At 39.2% G+C, this 22,791-nt stretch overlaps 1 protein-coding gene across 2 annotated transcripts in view; it reads right to left on the bottom strand.

Moving 5' to 3' along the window:
- SLC28A3 (solute carrier family 28 member 3) overlaps positions 1 to 22,791 on the bottom strand; it is a 53,454-nt gene that overhangs the window by 13,743 nt on the left and 16,920 nt on the right. For both annotated transcript variants that reach the window (XM_039323521.1, XM_039323522.1), the window contains 7 exons: positions 14,575 to 14,688; positions 10,163 to 10,240; positions 9,321 to 9,401; positions 6,282 to 6,362; positions 4,928 to 5,053; positions 4,227 to 4,357; positions 3,184 to 3,352 (listed from right to left, as the gene is read on the bottom strand). In XM_039323521.1, coding sequence (XP_039179455.1) covers positions 3,184 to 3,352; positions 4,227 to 4,357; positions 4,928 to 5,053; positions 6,282 to 6,362; positions 9,321 to 9,401; positions 10,163 to 10,240; positions 14,575 to 14,688 — 780 coding nt within the window. The remainder of the gene's footprint in view (positions 1 to 3,183; positions 3,353 to 4,226; positions 4,358 to 4,927; positions 5,054 to 6,281; positions 6,363 to 9,320; positions 9,402 to 10,162; positions 10,241 to 14,574; positions 14,689 to 22,791) is intronic.

Genomic DNA, 22,791 nt, shown 5'->3' with positions numbered 1-22,791 from the left:
AATAGCAAAATATTATTACATCATTATTATATCACAAGAATACTGTACTATTTGCAATATCATCACATAAAATGGGTTGCCAGAAAAGCCAAACTACACTGTGGAAATCTACATCTCAAACTGAGCTGTTTTAACAAAAATAGTGAAAGAGATCCCAATTTAGAGGGGACAAAAACTTAATTCTTCCCTACCAATTTAGCTTAATTTAACTTTACTTTAATTTAGTCATTCCTATGGGTAAAGTCTTTTCTTTCTTGACTGAGATACCAGATAAGTGTTAACGGTAGATGCAGTCTAGAGCATCCACTGTTAATTTTTATCCTATTGATAGAATGACATTAGATTAATAGATGGGACATATAATTGCCTGGGGCAGTGCCACCCCATCCATCACCAAAAATGGTACCACCCAAAGCGGCATTCACAGCCACTCCATCTTGCTAGGGCTCAGTTTTAACATACTGCTCCCTAACCAGATCTCCGCAACCTCCAGACACCGAGAAAGGGCAGTCATAGCATCACTTAACACACCACATTCTTGAAAACCTCAAAATCTGCTTCGGTAGATGAAAGGAATTATTTTCTTTCAAACTGGCTAATAGGAAATACCCACTAAATTCGTTCATAGCCTTTTGCTCAAGGGTAAAATGATTTGATATTTCTGAGTCAGTGGGGAAAAAATTAATCTGGCCGTTAAATAGGCATTAAAAACTTATGCAGGAAAATAAAATCTGTAATGTGGCTTGGGCTGAGGAATGAGGGTTCAATTCTCTTTCTGCCCTACCTGGAGTCTGTGGATTGGGGTGGAACATTTTCAAATGAATATTCAAACTGAGGCAGAAAGGCAGGAAGAAGAAGCCATGTTTTAACTAATTAGGATCTCTTTGCCTATCAGGCAATTGGGGCCACTCTCAACAAGGTTGAATATTGTGCTCAAAAAGTATTTGTGTTCCCTTTATGCTCCATTAGAAAGCAAAAAAAAAAAAAAAAATCTCTTGGGAAACTGTCCAGGCCAGCTGTATCCCTTTTGTTTACTGCATTAAAAACCTCCTTACTGAGTGCTTTTATAAATGGTCCCTTGTACAGTAGCTAGATAGATGAAGCATCATTAGATTGTTAAGCAATCCATTACTCTTTTCTTTAACTGCATCAGAACTGCGGCTGCTTCCAAGGTAAGCATCTGCACCTAGCTTGCCATATTTTTCTTCTTTTTGCTCTCAATGGGAATTGAACTCCTTTCCTTTTTTTTTTGCCATTCTAAATGTTTTCCCCATCCATTTATAATTTCCACGGTACCATATGTTACATTAAGTGGAAGCACTTTAATGCAGAAGGTTCTGCATTCACGCATGTCCTAATAATACATAAATAATTGGCTCAACCTGTAATGAATTAATTCTGCCCTTTTCCTCCATGTGATCATTTCCCTTTTTATTTATTTATGGTTGCATTTTAGACCCATCTGCTCATAGTACATAGTTAAAGCAGGACAGTCATCTAGTTTTTTTTTCCCTTGCTTTCCATCTGATGATTTCTTGCTCATTGTGAATATGTTAACTGATTGTCTAGATTAATGAGCAGTTTTTTCTAGGTTTGTTCAACGGAGGTACACCTGATTTTTCATGGGTTTTGAGCAATTATATGGGGATCACAGGTGGAGTTAGGTTTTATTTCATGTACATGTAAATTTAATTAAACGTATGTTTAATTAATACAATTCCATTCTACCTATATATTTAAAATTGGTATCCTTATATAACTTAAAAAAGGTAAGTTTGGTAACAACTTTAATTATATGATTCTGTAAGCTTAATCATAATAATGATTAAATCAAATGATTGTATAAACCTGTGGAGGTTACTGGGCTGTGACATTGAAGTCTCAAGTTGTGCACCCAATTTTCATGCAATGATCTGGGGATATTAACCAAACATGATACATAGAAGTACAGTAGTGCCTTTATTGGTAAACTGTAACACAAACAGAATTTGTGTGACTTATTTGTCATGACCACCTGGAAACAAGCAGAATTTTTTTCTTTAAGATCTACAGATAGTCTTTGACTTACAACTATTTGTTTAGTGATTGTTCAAAGTTACAATGGCACTGAAAAAAGTGACTATAACTGTTTTTCACACTTATGACTGTTGTAGCATTCCCACGGTCACGTGATCAAAATTAGGATGCTTGGCAATGGGCATGTATTTAGGATGGCTGCAGTGTCCTGGGGTCATGTAATCACCTTTTGCGACTTTCTGACAAGCAAGGTCAATAGGGAAGCCAGATTCACTTAACAACCATATTACTATCTTAATATTGCAGTGATTCACTTAACAGCTGTGTCAAGAAAGGTTGTAAAATGGGGCAAAACTCACTTAACAACTGCCTCGCTTAGCAACAGAAATTTTTGGCTCAGTTGAGTGCATACATTGAGGACTACCTGTATGTGTGTCTCTGTGTGTGTATACACCACACACACATTTGCCTTTTTCATGTCCCATTCATTATTTGGATCTCAGCAGTAGAAAATTAAAACACAAGCCAAATGCACTCACTACATGATTCTTGGCATGTAAATGCCATGAAGTAGCCATTTACTCCCCTGTAATTTGCACATTGGACTCCTTACCAGTAGTTTGTAGTTTGTATAACATTTAATTAATCATTGTGCCTGACTTTTTTTTGATGGTTGATTTATCTTTTCAGCTGCCACTCCTTCCTGCTTCCATGCAAGGAAATCCAGAATTAGTCACACAGGAGCACAGACATCTTTCTACCTTTCACACAAAAACCCTATTTTTAATATCACAACAACAAAGACTTTTTTTGCAGACTCTCTGTTACAGAAAAGTGCCTGGTGAAATACTTCAGTATTCAGAAGAGTGCCTTCTTCTAATAATTCATAGCAGACAGTAGATACATCAGTGCAAGGAAACACAAATATCTTGAGATAGGGATATCCTACGTTGACAACTTTAAGACTTGTGGACTTCAACTCCCAAAATTCCCCAGCCAGCCATGCTGGTTGTTGAAGTCCATATGTCTTAAAGTTGCCAAGATTGAACAACCCTGCCTTAAGGCATAATCTACAACTTCAGATATCCTCTTAATAGTAGGCTGAAGTGAAGTCTAGGCTACATCTCCCATACCCCTTGCTTGAGCTAACAGCTGATAGGACAATACCTCAAAGCTTAGTTGTGGGTAGTCAAACATGTTCCCCAGCCAAGACAGGACTGCATTAAAGAAGGCCAATAAAGCAAGGAAGGCAATCAGATTCACAGCAATGTTGGCTACCAGGGGGATGGCAGCAGTGGCACCTTGGCTGGCAGCTTCCAACAGGTTCCTAGCTTCTCTTCAGCAGCAAAAGAAAAGGTGCACATGAATGTGACATTTGTATGGCTCAAAGTGCAAACGTAGACAACCAAACAGTCAAAATAATTTTTCTCCTACAATAACAGTATTCATCCTTTTTAAAATATCAGGAGGGCCAGCAACCAGAATAATATTCAAAGCAATATTTAATATTGTTAATAATTCTGACACTGAGAGAAACTTTTGTGAATGTAAAAAGCACTTATGAGGGCTTAAAACAGGAATGCAGATCTTTAGCTTCTGTTGATCCTACAGTGAGGGGAACAGAATAAATAACCTCAAGCAGCTGTTAATTAATTTAATGTTTATTAATAATTGATTATCATTAATTATTAGATGCTGATGAATTATTTGATCATATTCATTGCCTGTGAATTAGGAGGTGAATCATATTTGTGCTAAGTATGTCTATGGCTACCAGAGAGCTGAAATGGCCAGTTCTATTTTCCCTTATTTAAGTTCTTAAGATTATGAGAGTTATGAACTTTAATTCTTTCTGACTGATGCTTTGTGTTTTCAAATGGCTTTGTGAAAACTAGCAATTCAGCAGCTGCACCTTTTTCTTCTTACAGGTGGGCACTAATGGGAACAAATTTGTTGATATTTGAGCCTCTGTCTGAGGTAGCAAGATCTCAATGGCATGGGAATAATGGCAATATTATCTAAGTAAGTTCTTTTCATTACAGATGACTTTGCTCAAATCAATCAAAAGTAAATTTGTGTTCCCCAGGTATGTTTCTTCTAGTTTCAGTTAATTGAATAGTCCATAGATGAGCATCTATCTCTATGGTTTTTCAAAGTGTTATTAAGTCCAGCAGCCATGAAAATATAACATGAACCTATAAATTGCTTACCCTTTTTCCATTTTTGTATCCTGTTGGGCATTTATCTGGGGATTTTCAGTCTCAGGCCAGAAGAGTTTAGCAATAGCTAAAGCTGCTGGTGCTGACATCACGGAAGCAGTTAATAAATGGGAAGCTGAAACCTGACAAATGAAAATGAATTATTTTTTTATGTTAGGACAGTGTTATTCAATCTCAGCGACTTCAAGTCAGTGTGGGCTTTACTTCCCAGAATTTCCCAGTCAGTATGCTTTAGAGATGAGTTGAAAAAAAAAAAGTTTTAGAAGCTGTAATAAAATATATTGGAATATTGGAATAATATGAAAAAATCGAGGCCAGCAGCATTTTAAAGAACAGGCAGGATTTTGTATGAGAAAGGGGAATTTTAACTAGAGAAAGAAGTCTAGAAAGCTTTGAAAATCATAGACATCAAAAGCAAATTCAGTAACCACAGTGTCAACTCTCAGTAGCAAAAAGACATCACCCTGATATAATAGAGTGGTATCATTAGGTTTAGGGTAGCTTCAAGAAATGAGGAAATACAAAAAGAAAAGAAAAGAAAAGAAAAGGAAAAGAAAGAAAGAAAGAAAGAAAGAAAAAGATCCCTAATGAGGCAAAACAGCTAATGAAAACGAATCAAGTTTAACACCACAAACTCCTGACTACAAACAAGATAAAATAATCATTATCAATTACTGTGCTTCCATTTTTACCCCAAAGGAAATATATGCTCCTAAAACACTTCCAGCAATGGTGGCAAATCCCGCTGTCATGATAGCATGGAGTTCAGACTTGGTAACATAGGGCAGATATGGCTTTACCATGAGAGGAGACTCCGACTGCAAGAAAAAGAAATCAAGTAAGTGGATTTTACTTATATCTTCCTCTTATATTTTAGAATGGTCTGTCATGCCCCCATGCCACAGGTTATTGTCAAGTGCAAAGGATCAGGGCCACATGTGAAGTTGCAGTACAGAAGATTTATTATTCAAGCCTATTGACAAGAAAATGCAGTCAACTAACAGTCAGCATTAAACTGGCACTAGATAAAGGTCAACAAATTCAAGGGGGGCTGGACTTTAGTCACTTGTGGCAATGTAAGGACTCTTAACTGATGATCTGTTTAACTCCAGCCCCCAGCTCTGCCTGCTTTTTTCCTACAGATATGATTCAGGACAGTGGTCCCCAACCTTTCCAGCCCTGTGGACTGTCAGTGTGTATGGAGGAAGGGGATGGTTTCATGCACAGGCACTCTGCTCGTGCAAATGGAACTTCCTTTGCTTGCGTGGCCTTGTTGTCCAGTTGATTGGGGTTTGGGATCCCTGAATTCATGAAGTAAATTTTACATGGATGACAGCAAGGAGTTTTAATGCAAAGAATTAGGGATAAAGATCAGAATCTCGGAAACTTAATAGAACCCTCCAGCCCTCATTTATTAGTGTAAAGGAATACACTAATTAGTCTAAAGGAATACACTTGTAAAGGAAGAATCTTTTTGAACATTTTGAATGCCTTCTTCCTTGGCTTTTTGCAGTTTGAACTGGGGTCATTCTTCTGGTTAAAAAGGGTCAAAAGATAGAATTGTATAGGTTTTTTTGTTTTAGGAGGAAATCTTGACAGAAAATATGTGCCTATTTTGGACACTGTTGCATGAATTTATGGTGTCCTTTCTCATATAATCTAATGCAAATCCAGATCTGAATGTTAGGCTAATGCAAAAGCATGAACCTGCAATGTTCTTGCATATCAGGCAACATCTCTGCTCTACGAGGAAATCAATAACCAATTTATCTTGCTTCTGAGTTTTCTGGAATCATGAGAAACAAACAAGAAAATTTTTTTTACTGCCCCATGTAAGAATGTCTACTCTGCCAAGGCAATAAAATTGTTGACCTATTATTAGAAATGCTGAACCTTCCTTCGTATCTAGGACTTAAATATTTGTACTGCTTTGTCTCTTGGGAGTTGTGCAATGGCATTTTAAATGGATGATTTCCATGGCTGTTAATACCTACCCAGGTGTTTGTCCTCTGTCTAATAGCTTACTTCTCTGCCTCACAAACTTACCATTCCCACAAATATATTGCCAGCTGCAACTAAAGATTCTACTGGACTTGTCTGTAAGGTAATTTGCACGATCCATCCAACCTATGAAAGTTACAATGCACAAAATTAATCTTTTGGCCATTTTCAAGCTGCTTCATGTACATAGAATACAACAAACAACTTTAACTGAGTTAAAGTACATGTGTAAACTCTGTAAGGAATTCTCCCATGTCCGCAATTTTCTTTAGGAGGCTCTTTGGAATACGCCAAATATATGCCAATTTCTTACAATACTTGAATCCCTAGCTGAGTCAGGTCTGCCAGGGTAGAATCATTGCCAGGGGCATCCATGCGTATCTTAATTAGACAAAATGTTATAAACTGGAACATATCAAGCCACTTTGAGCTTTTATAATGAATCTACGAATAAATCAGTTTAATCTGCTACATTGGCACAGGCTACATAAAGTCTAAATTACAGAATTTGCATAAGACTAACAGAGCTTGGATAGCATAAGTTGTACAGTTTATGAATACTCTGGCAGAATTACAGGGACCTACATCTTCCAGTCTCCCCAGAAACCGGGAATTTCACCACAGCTCCATTGCAGGATCAGGCTAACATAATTCTACCGTTCTACCAATTCTACCTGCTTTTTTTCCCCTCTCCAACTTGTCCAAAAATGTAACTTACCAAACAAAAGGATGCAACTTTTAATAACCATAATCTTCCTATATTTGCTGAACAGTTTAGATAGCTGTTTGTCATTATAGACTAAATGTTAAACTATTTCGACTGGAAGAATTTCAGAGAATAGAAGGCAATGAAATAGTAGATGTGGGAATGAAATCAAGGCATTTGGATGATCTAGTAGGCTTTTTAATGTGGATAATTATACAATATAGACCTAAGGCAGCATTTAAAACAGAATCAACTCAAAGTTGAACCAGTGGCTACATATTATCAGGGTAAGATTTGAGAGATGGGAAGGCTCTTCTTCTCCCAAAATTCTTTCTACAGCCCTCCAGCAATGTTTCTTTCAATGAAAAGAGAGACGGAATCATATGGGAAGGATATAATCATTTCCAGTTCCCTTCCATGAGAATAATTCAACTTTTCTTTGGAGGAGACCTAGATCTAGCCCTTGGGCTGGAATTTTGTAATGCAGGGCTAAGGTCATAACAAGATGAAATCCTAGTATTGGATCTAGAAACTGATAAAGAGATGGTGATATCCTGAAAAGATTGGTATTTATTCATAAAGTATCTGCTCTTTTATCTTACACATTATATCGTTTTATTGCAATTTGAAGTTTTATTGTGTCAGATGAAAGGAAGAAATTATATTCTAGAAGCGACAGTTAGTGATAGACTTTGTTTACATATTCAGACCTTCCCTGAGACATTCTTCAGACCGATGTTTCTTAACTTTGGACTACAACTCCCAGTCAGCATGCTGGTCAGTACAGATAATCTCCAACTTACAACAGTTCATTTAGTGAAGTTACAACAGCACTGAAAAAAATGACTTATGACCAGTTTTCACATTTACAACCATTGCAGCATCCCTGTGGTCACATAATCATACTTCAGATGCGTGGCAACTGCTTCATATTTATGATGGTTGCAGTGTCCCAGGGTCACGTGATCTCCTTGTGTAGCCTTCTGACAAGCAAAGTCAATGGGGAAGTCAGATTCACTTAACAACCGTGCTACTACATTAACAACTGCAGTGATTCGCTTAACAACTGTGGCAAGAAAGATCGCAAAACGGGACAAAACTCTTTTAACAATTGTCTCACTTAGCAACATAAATTTTGGGCTCAATTGTGGTTGCAAGTTGAGGACTATCTGCATGGAAAATGGAATTTTACTTATTATCAGATTTCACAGACAATCAATCTACTCTTCCCTAAATCCCACATTTAATGTCTAGTTAATGGAAGAAGCTGCATAGACTCATCATTGTGAAGTAATTTCCCCTCTTATACATGCACGCACGTGCACACATACGCGCGTGCACACACACACACACACACACACACACACTCACCTGTGAGTCTCAGCTTTTGAATCCTAAGCCTTCCCTCTGACCTTAATCAAAGATCATTCTTTGCTCAACCAATTGAAAGGTACCTACTCAGATTTTTCACACTGGTTCTGTTTGATCTGAGGACCTCTGCTCCCACCCTTGCCAGCTTTAACCCTTATACCCACTCAATATACTGGGAGTGATGAGCTCAAGACATATAGAATACTTCAGGTTAAATAAAGTTATTTTATGATAGTTTACAAGATGCATTAGATTTAGGGGAAAAGTGCTACATACTTTTTTAAAAGAGAAAAGGAAATTTTAAAAAACAATCTGATCCATGTACTGCATATGCTTCTATAATTATAAAAGACAAATTATAATTTTATAACTGGAGACAAATTCCTTGTGTGTCCAATTACATGTGGCCAATAAAGAATTCTATTCTATTCTATTCTATTCTATTCTATTCTATTCTATTCTATTCTATTCTATTCTATTCTATTCTATTCTATTCTATTCTAGTCTAGTCTAGTCTAGACTAGTCTAGTCTAGTCTAGTCTAGTCTAGTCTAGTCTATTTATTTATTTATTTATTTAATTTTATTTATATGCCGCCCAATCCCAAAGGACTCAGGGCGGCGTACAAAATTAAAACAATCATCAATAATAAAACAATAAAATAATACAATCATACAGCATGTCCGATCATATCCCGGCCCCCACCGGGGACATCAGCCCCAGGCCTGCCAGAACAGGAGAGTTTTAACGGCTTTCTTAAAGGCCAGCAGGGTGGGAGTAGTTCGAACCTCGGGGGGAAGTTGATTCCACCAGGTCGGAGCCACCACAGAAAAGGCCCTTCCCCGAGGGCCCGCCAGCCGACATTGTCTGGCCGACAGGACCTGAAGGAGATCCAATCTACGGGACCTCACCTAGTCTAGTCTAGTCTAGTCTAGTCTAGTCTAGTCTAGTCTAGTCTAGTCTAGTCTATTATTGTGATGCTTCTCAAAGTACCCAGAGCACTGTTACCTTTTTAATAAGCCACTGCATGAATCCGACATGGTATAGCACAGACATCACTGTACTGAAGAAAATAATAATAGGCAGCACCTAGTTGAAGACAAAACATCTATTGTTAAAAACTGTTTCCAAGTTATCTAAATGCTTTCCTATGTTATAAAGCTCAAACAGACCAACTCTAACATACTGTACCATCAATCTTGTAATCAAAGACTAATAATTTGTCAGTGTTCATAGGCCGAAATAAATTAAAATAATACATTCCAGAAGCATGCTTGTCTTGCCAAGATGCCTGGAGAAGGAACTCCTGAATGCCACACACACAAAAAGAGCAGCTATGCTTTATTTCTTTAAAAAAACCATGATTTTATTGAAACTTTTAAAGAAGAAAATAAAAACCAATCAGAATAATGTGACATAAGGAGGAAAAGAAGAAGAAATAAAAGAGAAAGCAAAAAGTACAAGAAAAGAATCAGGGAGTCCAGATGCCCCTCAGTCTACCTGGTTCCCCAACTCCTGCTTTAAAATGGATTTAGTCAACTGAGAGCAAAAAAATTTGCTGATTAATCATATTTGTTGCTGTAAGCAAATGCTGTTCTATCCTCTTTAAAACTGGTCTTTTTCAGGTTCATTATTTTGGTCAGCATATCATAGTACTTCAGACAATGCCAAATAATACTTCTCTCATCAAAGAACTGGCTGAAACTGACTGGTACTTTAAACAGGAATATTTCTTTTAGGGAAATATTGTACACACAAAACGTTCTTTGTTTTACTGATTCATTTTGTAAACTTACCCACTATAACTTTGTCAGTGTAAGCCAGGTACAACAAAAACAATGCCTATTTACCTTGAAGGCAAAGAAGTGATCAGTATATTTTTCACCAAACACGAATTTAGCACCAGCATCGGTATATCCCAAGAAAATCTTAAAGGGAAGAGAAAAAGGAAGAATAAGTTGTTTTAAGGGGGAAAAAACCCCTCAATTATTCTAATCCAATTTTTTAAAGACTCATATTTCTCAAGTATTCAACCAATCATTATAAGTTTAATGTTCAAGTAGTGAATTGTATGACCAGTGCTTTTTTTCTAAAAAAAAAAAAAAAGGTGCCGGAACTCACACATGTCATATAACCCACCTTGCCTACCCTACAAGATTGCATCCAAAAAAGGTGCCGGAACTCCGTTCTGGGCGTTCTATGAGAAAAAAAAGCCCTGTGTATGACTCACTAGGTGAGGTCAATTGAAAATAAGAACTAGTGAATCATGAACTCTTGAATCAAGGGAAAGTCAAGGTAGTCTTGAAAGACTTAAATCAGGGTAAAGGAAGTATAAGTTCCTCTTTGATTTAAGACATTGTCAAAAGCTGGATGTGAGGCACCTCACCACACAGGTAACTTTCTGTTCTTAAATGGAAATTAAGATTGCTGTCTTCATTTTCATACAGACCACTCACTGCAAAAAAAACAACAGATCCCAGGACTGAAAGACAAACTTTTCAGAGTTCCAAGTTAAGCAAAACAATGAGCACTGTGGGAGTGGTAGTATCTTTCTTCTTCCTGGTTTGTAGCTGCTGACCTAGCTTTGTTTATCATCACACAGGATTAGTATCTCTGCACCCCACACTTCTAATGCTACAAGGAATTCTAATTGCTTCCTCCTGCCAAACTCAAGATAAAAGGTAAAAAGAAATGTTGCTAGGTCTCAAGGAAATTCAGAGATTTGTGTTTGTGACTGATCTGTGGTCACAGTCCATGTACGCTGCGATTTCACAAAGAAAGAAAAGCAATACATTATTCTAGGATAATTATTCCTGGGACTTAAAACTAAAGGGGGGGGGGACATATAAATGCTGCAGCGTTCTTCTATAATAAAAATGTGAACCCTCAAACTAATTCTGAATTTCAAAAACCAAAACTAACAAGGAAACATGCCAGTTTAATAATGATCTCAGTGAAATGAAACTTGGAGACTTTATACTTCTAACCTTTGGGGATGTTAATGGCAGAAACATTTTATAAATTGTGCAGATAAATGCAAATCTGCAAGGGAAACATTTTGGGATTGTTTAGAAACAAAGGGCACTTACTCGGGAAATTTATTTATTTATTTGTCAATCACATTTCTTATGTGAAACTCTGGGTGGGTTTCCAATGGTAGTAGAAGAATATTTAAAAGGAAAGACTGTATTTAAAAATGCTTCACTGACAGTTACAGGTGCTACTTGTATTGACATGGGGCAGAGGAAGAAAATTATGTGGTTGTATCTTGCTACAGTGCAACAGTATTGTAATGCTAAAATGCTAAAATGATTAAGATTTCTTTGGAGATTTTCCCCTTCTTTTAGGTACCCCATTTCTAACAGAATGGTTATGAAAGATGAAAATTTGGAAGGCAACGGATTGTGACAAACTGCACGAACCAGCCCATTTAAATAGTTAATGTATGTTATTTGCCTGCAGAAGTCCACTACCAAATCATGATTTCAAAGGATGCAGAACTTAGTCCCAAAGGTGCTTTAGGGGGAGGCCACTAGACTTTCTTGTTTTTCTTTGAAGATGTTTCACTTCTCATCCAAGAAGCTTCTTCAGCTCTGACTGGATGATGGGGAATAGAAGGATTTATATTAAGGAATATAAATCTTTCCATTCCCTACCATCCAATCAGAGCTGAGGAAGCTTCTTGGATGGGAAGCAAAACATCTTCAAAGAAAAAACAAGAAAGCCCAGTTGCCTCCTGAAAAAGCACCTTTGGGACAACCATGACCTGGATGACTGAGAATAGACAGGCAGAACTTAGGTTAAAGATAAATTAATGTGGTTTTTCAAATCCTCTGTTTTTGCCTCAGGTATACTTAAGACTTCTTTTTTTTGCTGCTTCTACAATCAACAATATTTCCTTGTTACTTGGCAAGGAAGAGAACATTTTTTTTCTGCTCTTAGTGTTCATGCTCAGGTCCTCCACCCTTGGCATGAATAGGTTCCAATGACTGCTTTTTTCTTCTGTGACTGTGTGACACTCTATCATTTCCAGTTCAGAGCTTATGCAACTTAAAAGTTTCTACAGCTTTTCCAGTTTTTCCTTTTATCCCAGTCCAATTTTTGACATGGATCAGATGTGGCATACCTCACTGATGATGCAGCCACTGACAGAATCAGTGCTTAAGATCTGCAAAGCAATTTTGGCCATTTTATACTATTGCAAGGAATACTTTCTTTCTGGTTACTGGCAACTGTCTTGACTATTTTGTGCTGTAGGAAAGACCGATTTCTATAAAGGCCTCTGTCCAAGTAATGCTTGACTGGCACTTTTCAAAGCGCTTGTCAGATCTTAGGGAGAGTTTTTAACACAGAAGGAGTGCTAGACTTAGGTTTGAAAACAGTTCTACTGCTATGTTGCTAATCCTTGTTAGAGATGTCTGCTGACCAGGTGTTTTGCTTGGCTATATTGTCATTGTTTTTATTACTTTGGCAATGGTGGGTGAGGGGGATACTACCATCTTCTCTATTCCATTCCAGTGCTGATGCCAAGAGCTGTGGTGGTGCAGTGGTTAGAATGCAGTACTGCAGGCTAATTCTGCTGACTGCCAGGGGTTCAGTCCTCACCGGCTTAAGGTTGACTCAGCCATTCTTCTGAGGTCAGTAAAATGAGGACCCAATGAGGACCCAAATGAGGACCAATTATTGGTGATTAGTGAGGGGGGATATCAAACTGGGAGATTCACCAATTGACTTCCTTAATATGTCCCACATTGAAATACTAAGGACAGCATAATTTCTGGCTTTGTTTCTGTGGCAGATCAACAATGTGGGAAGTACAATTCATGCTGGAACATTTTTCTACTGGCTGGAGAACTGGAGGATACTGTAACAGTGTAACCCAATAGCATTGGGTTGGACTTTTAGATATTAAACAGAACAATGTTTGGCTAATAACACTGGATTTTTCAAGTGAATGTGGCCCAATCAATGTGTTTAGTTGTGAGAAACTATAGGAAGAACAACACAGTCCAGACATAAGAGCCATGGGAAGCAAATCTTCTCTTACAGTTGTCAACCCACATTATGAATATGTTTATGAAATCTGTGTGATTCTTACTTGTTTGGTTTGCCAGCTATGCATCATGTTGTTTTAGCTTAATGCTATCTGTGAACTCAGCCAAATATGGTTTCTTAAGTAAACCATCACTTACCCAGAAGGCAAGCTCAGCTTTAAGTGGTGACTGAAAATGCTCTTTTACAAACTCTGTGGCTTTAAATTGATTAAAGAAGGGGACTGCTCTTTTAGAATATTTCTTTATGAAGATAAAGTCTGCTCACCTGTATCCTTTTTAAGATTAAAAAATATTGTTTTTAAAATTGCATTTCTTTATAGTGATTTTTCTGTATGCAGCATTAACTATTTTATAATTTAAGATGCACAGTCAAATCAAATTTCCTATTGTAGGTTAATTGTAAGCAAATCCCTTTAATTTAGTGAAACCTGGTCACAAGTGAGGACAAATCAGATTATTTCCTAATTTTTGAAGCAGACAATTGCCTTAACCTTTCTTGGGAATGAGTCCTTATGAAATCAGAATTCAAAATTTAATTGTAAGTGAACATGCACAGGAATGAGGTATTAGCAAAATATTATAGCTGCTATTTTACTCGATCAGATCAATTGTCTATCTAGTCTAAAATTATTTAGCTTGACTTCTAAAAAAATTCATCAGCATTTCAAGAAATGCTACTTATTAAAGATGCGTTAAGCCAATGGTGGCGAACCTATGGCACTGGTGCCAGAGGCGGCACTCAGAGCCCTCTCTGTGGGCACGCGCACTGTCACCCCAGTCCTAGGCCTTCATCTGGGTTTTATAAAACCTTTTCGCTTTAGGCCTCTGCCGACATGTGCAAAAAAAAAAAAAAAAAAAGTTCAATCAGTCAATTTCAACTTCTCGCAGGAAAAAAAAAAACATATTGCAAAGTTGGAATTGATTGATTGAACTTTTTAGTCCCACCCAGTCTGCCATTACCACTGCAGCCATGCCCATCCAATGGGCCACACTCACCTGGCACTCGACAATGCATAAGTGGGTTTTTGGTTGCAGTTTGGGCACTCAGTCTCTAAAAGGTTCGCCATCACTGCTTTAAGCCAAGGCATGAATGACCAAGTTAAAAAATGCAGCACCACGGTACACCTCCTAAGCACCCTTCCATAGGCATAAACTGATCACTTGTCAGAAAGATTAAGAATTTATTCAACACTTTATTCAACACTTACCTGCACTTGATTACCAAGCCAGTGGAATGCATCAAATCCTAGTTTGGTCCTCAAGGTTATAAGTCCAAGAACAAACTGCATTGCAACTCCCCAGATTACTGGCCTCCATACAACCTATGGATACATAAAGCAAAACAGAACTATCAGATTTAAAATCAGCTCAAATTTGACAATATTGCACCGAATACTGTAGTAAATGCAGATGGAGATTCCAAAGAAGTGACATATTTCTTCCAAATACATAAATGTTTACAAAAGAAGGGGAGATTTTTTAAAAATAATAATAATTACACTACATTTAAAAGTAAGGCAGAAAAGTTATGCATGTTTGATTTCTTCCAGCCACTTTACCCAATCTGGTTGCTTTTCAAACAAGTGAGCTTCAATGCCAACATTCTTGATAAAGGCCCTGCTGGCTAAGGAATTTTGGGAACCGATCCATACTTCTGGAAAGTACTGGATAAATTACATTATAGTTTTTAATATCTTGGCAGAGAGTAAAGCTCAATGGCCTGGAATTCTGGGTAAAAAGTTTTGCAATAAAAGATACGAATACACTGCAATGTTTGTTGTAGATTTCACTTGTTCAGTATACAATCACTCCAAGAGTGAGATGGTTGTATCTAAATTTGATAATAAATAAATATCTAGTGTCACTTATCGACCACGGTTGAGACTGCCAACCCTGCCGCTAAGTGGTGTAGTCATTAAGTGAAAAAATCTTGTCACCACATCAAGTTACATCAGTCCTGATTGTGGTTGTTAATCACCATGGGTTATTAAATGCAACTTCCTCATTGACTTTGCTGGTTAGAGCTGGCTGTGAAGCAGCAGGCATATGGCGATCACATGATTGTGAGACATTGCAACTATCGTAAATGAGTGCTGGTTGCATAATGCCTGAATCATGATCTGTGGGGATGCAACTTTTAGGACCAGACATAAATCTCCTTTTTCAGCATCCTTGTAACTTCAAACGGTTACTGGTTTTCCATGGTTTTCTACCTCTATCCCCTATACAAGCCAACCCAGCTTTCAAATGAATAGCATTATATGAAGTTCTATCTTTGTTCTTTGTAACTGTCACAAAATTGGCCAGACGGGACAAGGAAGACTAATGGAAAAATATATTGTGGATGAAGAGCTCATAAATGTTCCTTTTTCTTAAGGAAGAGTAAGCAGATTTTGGATAAAACATCAGTTTAGTCAGCTGTTATCAGAATTAGTTTCTCTGGGATACCCCTTGATATACACCCTATTGCTGAGCTAGAAAGTAACTTGTTTAAGGGCTTTGAAAGCAGCTGACTGAAATCTGGTGAACTAGGAAGTGAACATGAATATTAGTTAAAGAAAAGCTATGACTTAGTTATGAAAGCCGAGACAGAAAAACTAAACTGGATTTTCTGGTAATAAAACCACATTCTTCTCATTTTATGTAGTATAGGTGATTTAGAACAGATACTCATTTTGTTCAAAAAGGAAAAGCAATAAAAAAAGCAAGTAAGATGGGACTTTGTTAAATATACTGGGTTAGCATTTCTGCATGTACTGGCAAATCTTCACAATTTTTGTGCTTTCTCTTTGTTTGTCTCATAATAAGGTTGTTACTTGTTCACCACTGCATAGGAAGGGACTGCATAAGCCAGAATGAGATACAGATTTGCCCTCTATTCGGATATGCTAATTTAAATGGGCAGGTGCCAGATTAAAAATGAAAAACATTATAACAAATAAACAAATCTCAGTCTGGCAGAGGGAAGTGTGACCAAAGGACCTCTGCTTCTATTATGTTCTCCATTACTATTGATGGGCAATTTAAAATGGCTCTTGGTCTTATGGCTCTTGTCAGACACAAAGAACCAGGATCATTCATTGAGTTCAAGCATAGATGATTTATTATTCCAGCCTATTCACAAGAATCTGGTCAAATAAGGGTCAGCACTAGGTTGGTGCTTGATAAAGGTCAATGGAATTCAAGGGGAGGGTTGGACTTGTGTTTCTTGTGGGAACGCAAAGACTCTAAACTGATGATGCATTTAACTCCGCCTTCCAGTTCTGCCTGCTCTTCTGCTGCAGCTCTTTATTTTGAAATGGATTTGGACTAGCAGCCCTTTAAACGGAGAGGGTTTTGTGTTACTGACATTTATCAGCAAATTGATGAACACTAATTGCATTTTTTCTGCCAGTTTCTAACAAGATACAAAAAAAAAAAAAAAAATGAAGTATACAAGACTTCAGATAGACTTAGCCAGCTTGGGCCGTCCCTGAAAAAAACAGTGAATTGTTGTGCAATGTAACAAGATCATTGTCTCTCTTCTGAAATAAAGAATGCCTTCAAATACAGAATTATCCAGCATGAAGTAGGATATGTAACCAACATATCTCTAAAGTTAGGCTGTACATTCCAGGATCAAATATATAATTTTCTGCTGGAATCGCTGAGTCATCTACTTAGCCGCCCAATCTTAAAAAAAATTCAGCAATTCTTCATGGATGCTATCCAGCTTCCAACAAAGCTTTGGATCAGAGCGATAACTTTTTAAAAACTGGTCTAGGCTTGGTCATAGTAGAATAAGAATTAGAATCAAAACTAAAGTTTCTATTTTATATATTCCTTCCTACCAAGACTTACCTTGAGAATGATTCATGTAAAAAGAACAGCTTTAAAAACATGATATATATATATATATATATATATATATATATATATATATATATATATATGTAGGTCTTTGGTTGTTCGGGTTTTCTCCCACATAAAATTGGAAGTGTCTTGGCGACGTTTCGACGAAGTCCCATTCGTCATCTTCAGGCTGGTGCTTTCAGCTTCGTGCCTCGAGCAGCAATGTGTGGTCTTAGCTGTTTCTTCCTTTTAACTGCCAGTGGGGATATGAACTGATTGGATGGGAGCTTGGCTGTGTTCTGATTGGGTGGAGGTGTGTTCTGATTGGTTAGGGGCGTGGCTGTGCTCTGATTGGCTGGGGGGTTGACTGTGCTCTGATTGGCTGGGGGGTTGGCTGTGCTCTGATTGGCTGGGGGAGTGTTCTGTTTGGTTGTGCTCAGGTTAGTCTGAGTTGCAGAGGGATTCAAGATTTTGGGCTGCCCTGCCATTCCTTGGCTTCGCGTTCATGGTCGTGCTTCCTCTTCATGGAGGGTGTCAGTTTGCTTCATGTATGGATTGGGGGGGTTTAAAGTGGCTAATGATGCAGCTGTGGTCTGGCTTCTGGTTTGTGGTCGTGCCTCATAGTCAGTGTGGCTTTGGGTTTGTTTTTTGCGTGGATGTGTGGTGGTGACATCCTGTGTGGTTTTTGTGAGTGTGGGTCTGGTATCATTTTTTGTGTTAGGGAGTCGTTTGTCAATAAGGGCGGGTTTCCAAATGGCTGGTAGGCGGGAGGTATCATCTCGCTTGTTCATGCTGTGTGGGCGTTTTTCTATCTCGATGGCTTCTCTGATTATTCTGTTATTAAAATGTTCACTTTTGGCAATGGTTCTGGTATTTTTAAAGTCAATTTCATGTCCTGTGGCTTTAAGGTGTTGGACCAGGGAAGATGTTGGTTCCTCTTTTTTGACTGAGTTCTTATGTTCTTCAATGCGTGCACTTATTCTTCTGTTGGTTTGTCCGATGTATGTGGTGGGACAAGTGGTGCATGGGATTTCGTATACTCCTTGATTTTCTAATTCAATTTTATCTTTGGGGTTTCTAAGGATGGTGGATATTTTTCTGTTTGTGCAGAATGCTGTTTTGATGTTGTGTTTATGGAGGATCTTACTGATTCTGTCTGTGGTGCCTTTTATGTATGGGAGGAGGGCTTTGCCGTTTTCTTGTTCTTTGTCTTGGATTTTAGTGGGGGTTTCTTTTTGGATTAGGTTTGTAATCTTATTTCTATGGAATCCATTGGATGTTAGTACATTGGTGAGAGTGTGTAGTTCGGGTTTTAGGTGTTGTTCGTCAGCTAAGCGTTTTGTTCTGGAGATGAGTGTCTTGGCTACAGAGTTGATCTGTGCTGGGTGGTGGTGTGAGAGAGCGTGCAGATAGCGGTTTGTGTGTGTTTTCTTCTGGTAGATGGTGTGTCCTAGGGAGCCATTGGATTTCTTGTAGACTAAGACATCCAGGAAGGGAAGTTGGTTGTTAGCTTCTGTTTCCATGGTGAACTGTATTTTGGGGTGTAGGCTGTTGAGGTGTGTGAGGAAGTTGTCCAGTTTTTCTTTCCCATGTGGCCAGATTATGAAGGTGTCGTCTACGTATCTGAGCCAGAGTTTGGGTTTGTGATCAGATTTTTCTAGAGCTTGGGTTTCAAAGTGTTCCATGTAGAGGTTGGCAATGACAGGTGAGAGGGGTGATCCCATGGGTGCTCCTTCTGTTTGTTTGTATTTTTGTCCATTATAGATGAAGTATGTGTTGGATAGGCAGTGGTTGGTCAGATCTAAGATGTGTTTGGGGGGGTTATATTTGTTTTGGATAGCTGTCAAGGCTTCTTTGATAGGCACTTGGGTGAAGAGGGATATGACATCGAAGCTCACTAGTAGGTCGCTGGGCTGTAAGTTTTGTTTCTTTATGATCTCTATAAACTGGAATGAGTTTTTTACGTGTGAGGTAATGGATTCTGCATAGGGCTGTAGTTGTTTGGCGAGAAATTTGGCTAGGTTTTGTAGAGGTGAGCCTATGGAGCTGACTATAGGTCTGAGTGGGGTTCCTTCCTTGTGTATCTTGGGGAGACCATAGAGTTTGGGGCATCTGGATGATTTCTCTCTGGGAATGATTCTTTGCTGGATCTCTTCGCTAATGGGGGAGGCTTTTATTTTGGATCTGGTGGTTTTTTCCAGGTAGGTGGTGGGATCTGTATTTAGGGGTTTGTATGTGGAGTCTTGGAGTAGGTTGGTTAATTTGGTTTGGTAGTCAGATGTGTTCATAACCACCGTGGCGTTGCCCTTGTCTGCTGGTAGGATTATTATGCTGGTGTCTTCTTTCAGGTTACGTAGTGCTGTCTGTTCCTCTTTGGGTAAGTTGCTTTTGGGTGGCTTGCTGGTGCAGAGGATGTTGGTGATTTCGAGTCTGATTCTGTTGGCGTCATCGGGGTTGATTTTAGTCAGGCTGGTTTCAACTCCACATATAATGGTTTCAGTGGGGATGTGTTTGGGAGCGACTGCAAAGTTGAATCCTTTGGAAAGGACATTGGTTTCGGCTTTGGTGAGGATCCTATCTGAGATGTTATGCACTGTTTGCTTCATGTGTGGCTGTGAGGGAGGAGGGGTTTGTTTCTGGCGTTCTTGTAGTCTTCGGAGTTTGTTGGTGTGTGTATCTGTCTTGAGGGTGGTCTGTGTTTCGGCTCTCCAGACGGCAAGTTGTTTGGATTTGTCCCAAAGTGCGGGGTGGATCTTGTTGCTGAGTTTGAGGTGGAGTGTGAGGAGATCTTTGTTAATTCGGTCTAGGAGGAATCTTTTTGTGTGAAGTTCATTTCTGATTAGGGCCAATTCTGTTCTTTTCAGGATCCGTTTGGTGGCTGCAGAGTTGGAGTGGAATTTCAGTTGGAAACATGTGGGGATTAGATTTTGATCTCGGCAGTTGCGTAGGAATGCGAGGTCGCATAAAATGGAAGCTCTTTGGACTTCAAGTTTTTCATAGGTCCTGGTCAGATGGTGGATTTGCCTCCCCGTAGAGGTTCAATATTTGTTTTCTGAGGTTTTCGCGGGTATTTGTATGTAGGTCTTTGGTTGTTCGGGTTTTCTCCCACGTAAAATTGGAAGTGTCTTGGCGACGTTTCGACGAAGTCCCATTCGTCATCTTCAGGCTGGTGCTTTCAGCTTCGTGCCTCGAGCAGCATGTGTGGTCTTAGCTGTTTCTTCCTTTTAACTGCCAGTGGGGGTATGAACTGATTGGGTGGGAGCTTGGCTGTGTTCTGATTGGGTGGAGGTGTGTTCTGATTGGTTAGGGGCGTGGCTGTGCTCTGATTGGCTGGGGGGTTGGCTGTGCTCTGATTGGCTGGGGGGTTGGCTGTGCTCTGATTGGCTGGGGGAGTGTTCTGTTTGGTTGTGCTCAGGTTAGTCTGAGTTGCAGAGGGATTCAAGATTTTGGGCTGCCCTGCCATTCCTTGGCTTCGCGTTCGTGGTCGTGCTTCCTCTTCATGGAGGGTGTCAGTTTGCTTCATGTATGGATTGGGGGGGTTTAAAGTGGCTAATGATGCAGCTGTGGTCTGGCTTCTGGTTTGTGGTCGTGCCTCATAGTCAGTGTGGCTTTGGGTTTGTTTTTTGCGTGGATGTTTGGTGGTGACCTCCTGTGTGGTTTTTGTGAGTGTGGGTCTGGTATCATTTTTTGTGTTAGGGAGTCGTTTGTCAATGAGGGCGGGTTTCCAAATGGCTGGTAGGCGGGAGGTATCATCTCGCTTGTTCATGCTGTGTGGGCGTTTTTCTATCTCGATGGCTTCTCTGATTATTCTGTTATTAAAATGTTCACTTTTGGCAATGGTTCTGGTATTTTTAAAGTCAATTTCATGTCCTGTGGCTTTAAGGTGTTGGACCAGGGAAGATGTTGGTTCCTCTTTTTTGACTGAGTTCTTATGTTCTTCAATGCGTGCACTTATTCTTCTGTTGGTTTGTCCGATGTATGTGGTGGGACAAGTGGTGCATGGGATTTCGTATACTCCTTGATTTTCTAATTCAATTTTATCTTTGGGGTTTCTAAGGATGGTGGATATTTTTCTGTTTGTGCAGAATGCTGTTTTGATGTTGTGTTTATGGAGGATCTTACTGATTCTGTCTGTGATGCCTTTTATGTATGGGAGGATGGCTTTGCCGTTTTCTTGTTCTTTGTCTTGGATTTTAGTGGGGGTTTCTTTTTGGATTAGTTTGTAATCTTATTTCTATGGAATCCATTGGATGTTAGTACATTGGTGAGAGTGTGTAGTTCGGGTTTTAGGTGTTGTTCGTCAGCTAAGCGTTTTGTTCTGGAGATGAGTGTCTTGGCTACAGAGTTGATCTGTGCTGGGTGGTGGTGTGAGAGAGCGTGCAGATAGCGGTTTGTGTGTGTTTTCTTCTGGTAGATGGTGTGTCCTAGGGAGCCATTGGATTTCTTGTAGACTAAGACATCCAGGAAGGGAAGTTGGTTGTTAGCTTCTGTTTCCATGGTGAACTGTATTTTGGGGTGTAGGCTGTTGAGGTGTGTGAGGAAGTTGTCCAGTTTTTCTTTCCCATGTGGCCAGATTATGAAGGTGTCGTCTACGTATCTGAGCCAGAGTTTGGGTTTGTGATCCGATTTTTCTAGAGCTTGGGTTTCAAAGTGTTCCATGTAGAGGTTGGCAATGACAGGTGAGAGGGGTGATCCCATGGGTGCTCCTTCTGTTTGTTTGTATTTTTGTCCATTATAGATGAAGTATGTGTTGGATAGGCAGTGGTTGGTCAGATCTAAGATGTGTTTGGGGGGTTATATTTGTTTTGGATAGCTGTCAAGGCTTCTTTGATAGGCACTTGTGTGAAGAGGGATATGACATCGAAGCTCACTAGTAGGTCGCTGGGCTGTAAGTTTTGTTTCTTTATGATCTCTATAAACTGGAATGAGTTTTTTACGTGTGAGGTGATGGATTCTGCATAGGGCTGTAGTTGTTTGGCGAGAAATTTGGCTAGGTTTTGTAGAGGTGAGCCTATGGAGCTGACTATAGGTCTGAGTGGGGTTCCTTCCTTATGTATCTTGGGGAGACCATAGAGTTTTGGGCATCTGGATGATTTCTCTCTGGGAATGATTCTTTGCTGGATCTCTTCGCTAATGGGGGAGGCTTTTATTTTGGATCTGGTGGTTTTTTCCAGGTAGGTGGTGGGATCTGTATTTAGGGGTTTGTATGTGGAGTCTTGGAGTAGGTTGGTTAATTTGGTTTGGTAGTCAGATGTGTTCATAACCACCGTGGCGTTGCCCTTGTCTGCTGGTAGGATTATTATGCTGGTGTCTTCTTTAAGGTTACGTAGTGCTGTCTGTTCCTCTTTGGGTAAGTTGCTTTTGGGTGGCTTGCTGGTGCAGAGGATGTTGGTGATTTCGAGTCTGATTCTGTTGGCGTCATCGGGGTTGATTTTAGTCAGGCTGGTTTCAACTCCACATATAATGGTTTCAGTGGGGATGTGTTTGGGAGCGACTGCAAAGTTGAATCCTTTGGAAAGGACATTGGTTTCGGATTTGGTGAGGATCCTATCTGAGATGTTATGCACTGTCTGCTTCATGTGTGGCTGTGAGGG

This window comes from Crotalus tigris, unplaced genomic scaffold, assembly GCF_016545835.1.
Source record: "Crotalus tigris isolate CLP2741 ecotype Arizona unplaced genomic scaffold, ASM1654583v1 scf7180000024276.985868, whole genome shotgun sequence".
NCBI classification, from domain to species: domain Eukaryota; kingdom Metazoa; phylum Chordata; class Lepidosauria; order Squamata; family Viperidae; genus Crotalus; species Crotalus tigris.
Note: the sequence above shows the minus strand (reverse complement) of the source record. Positions and strands in the feature narration are given on the sequence as shown.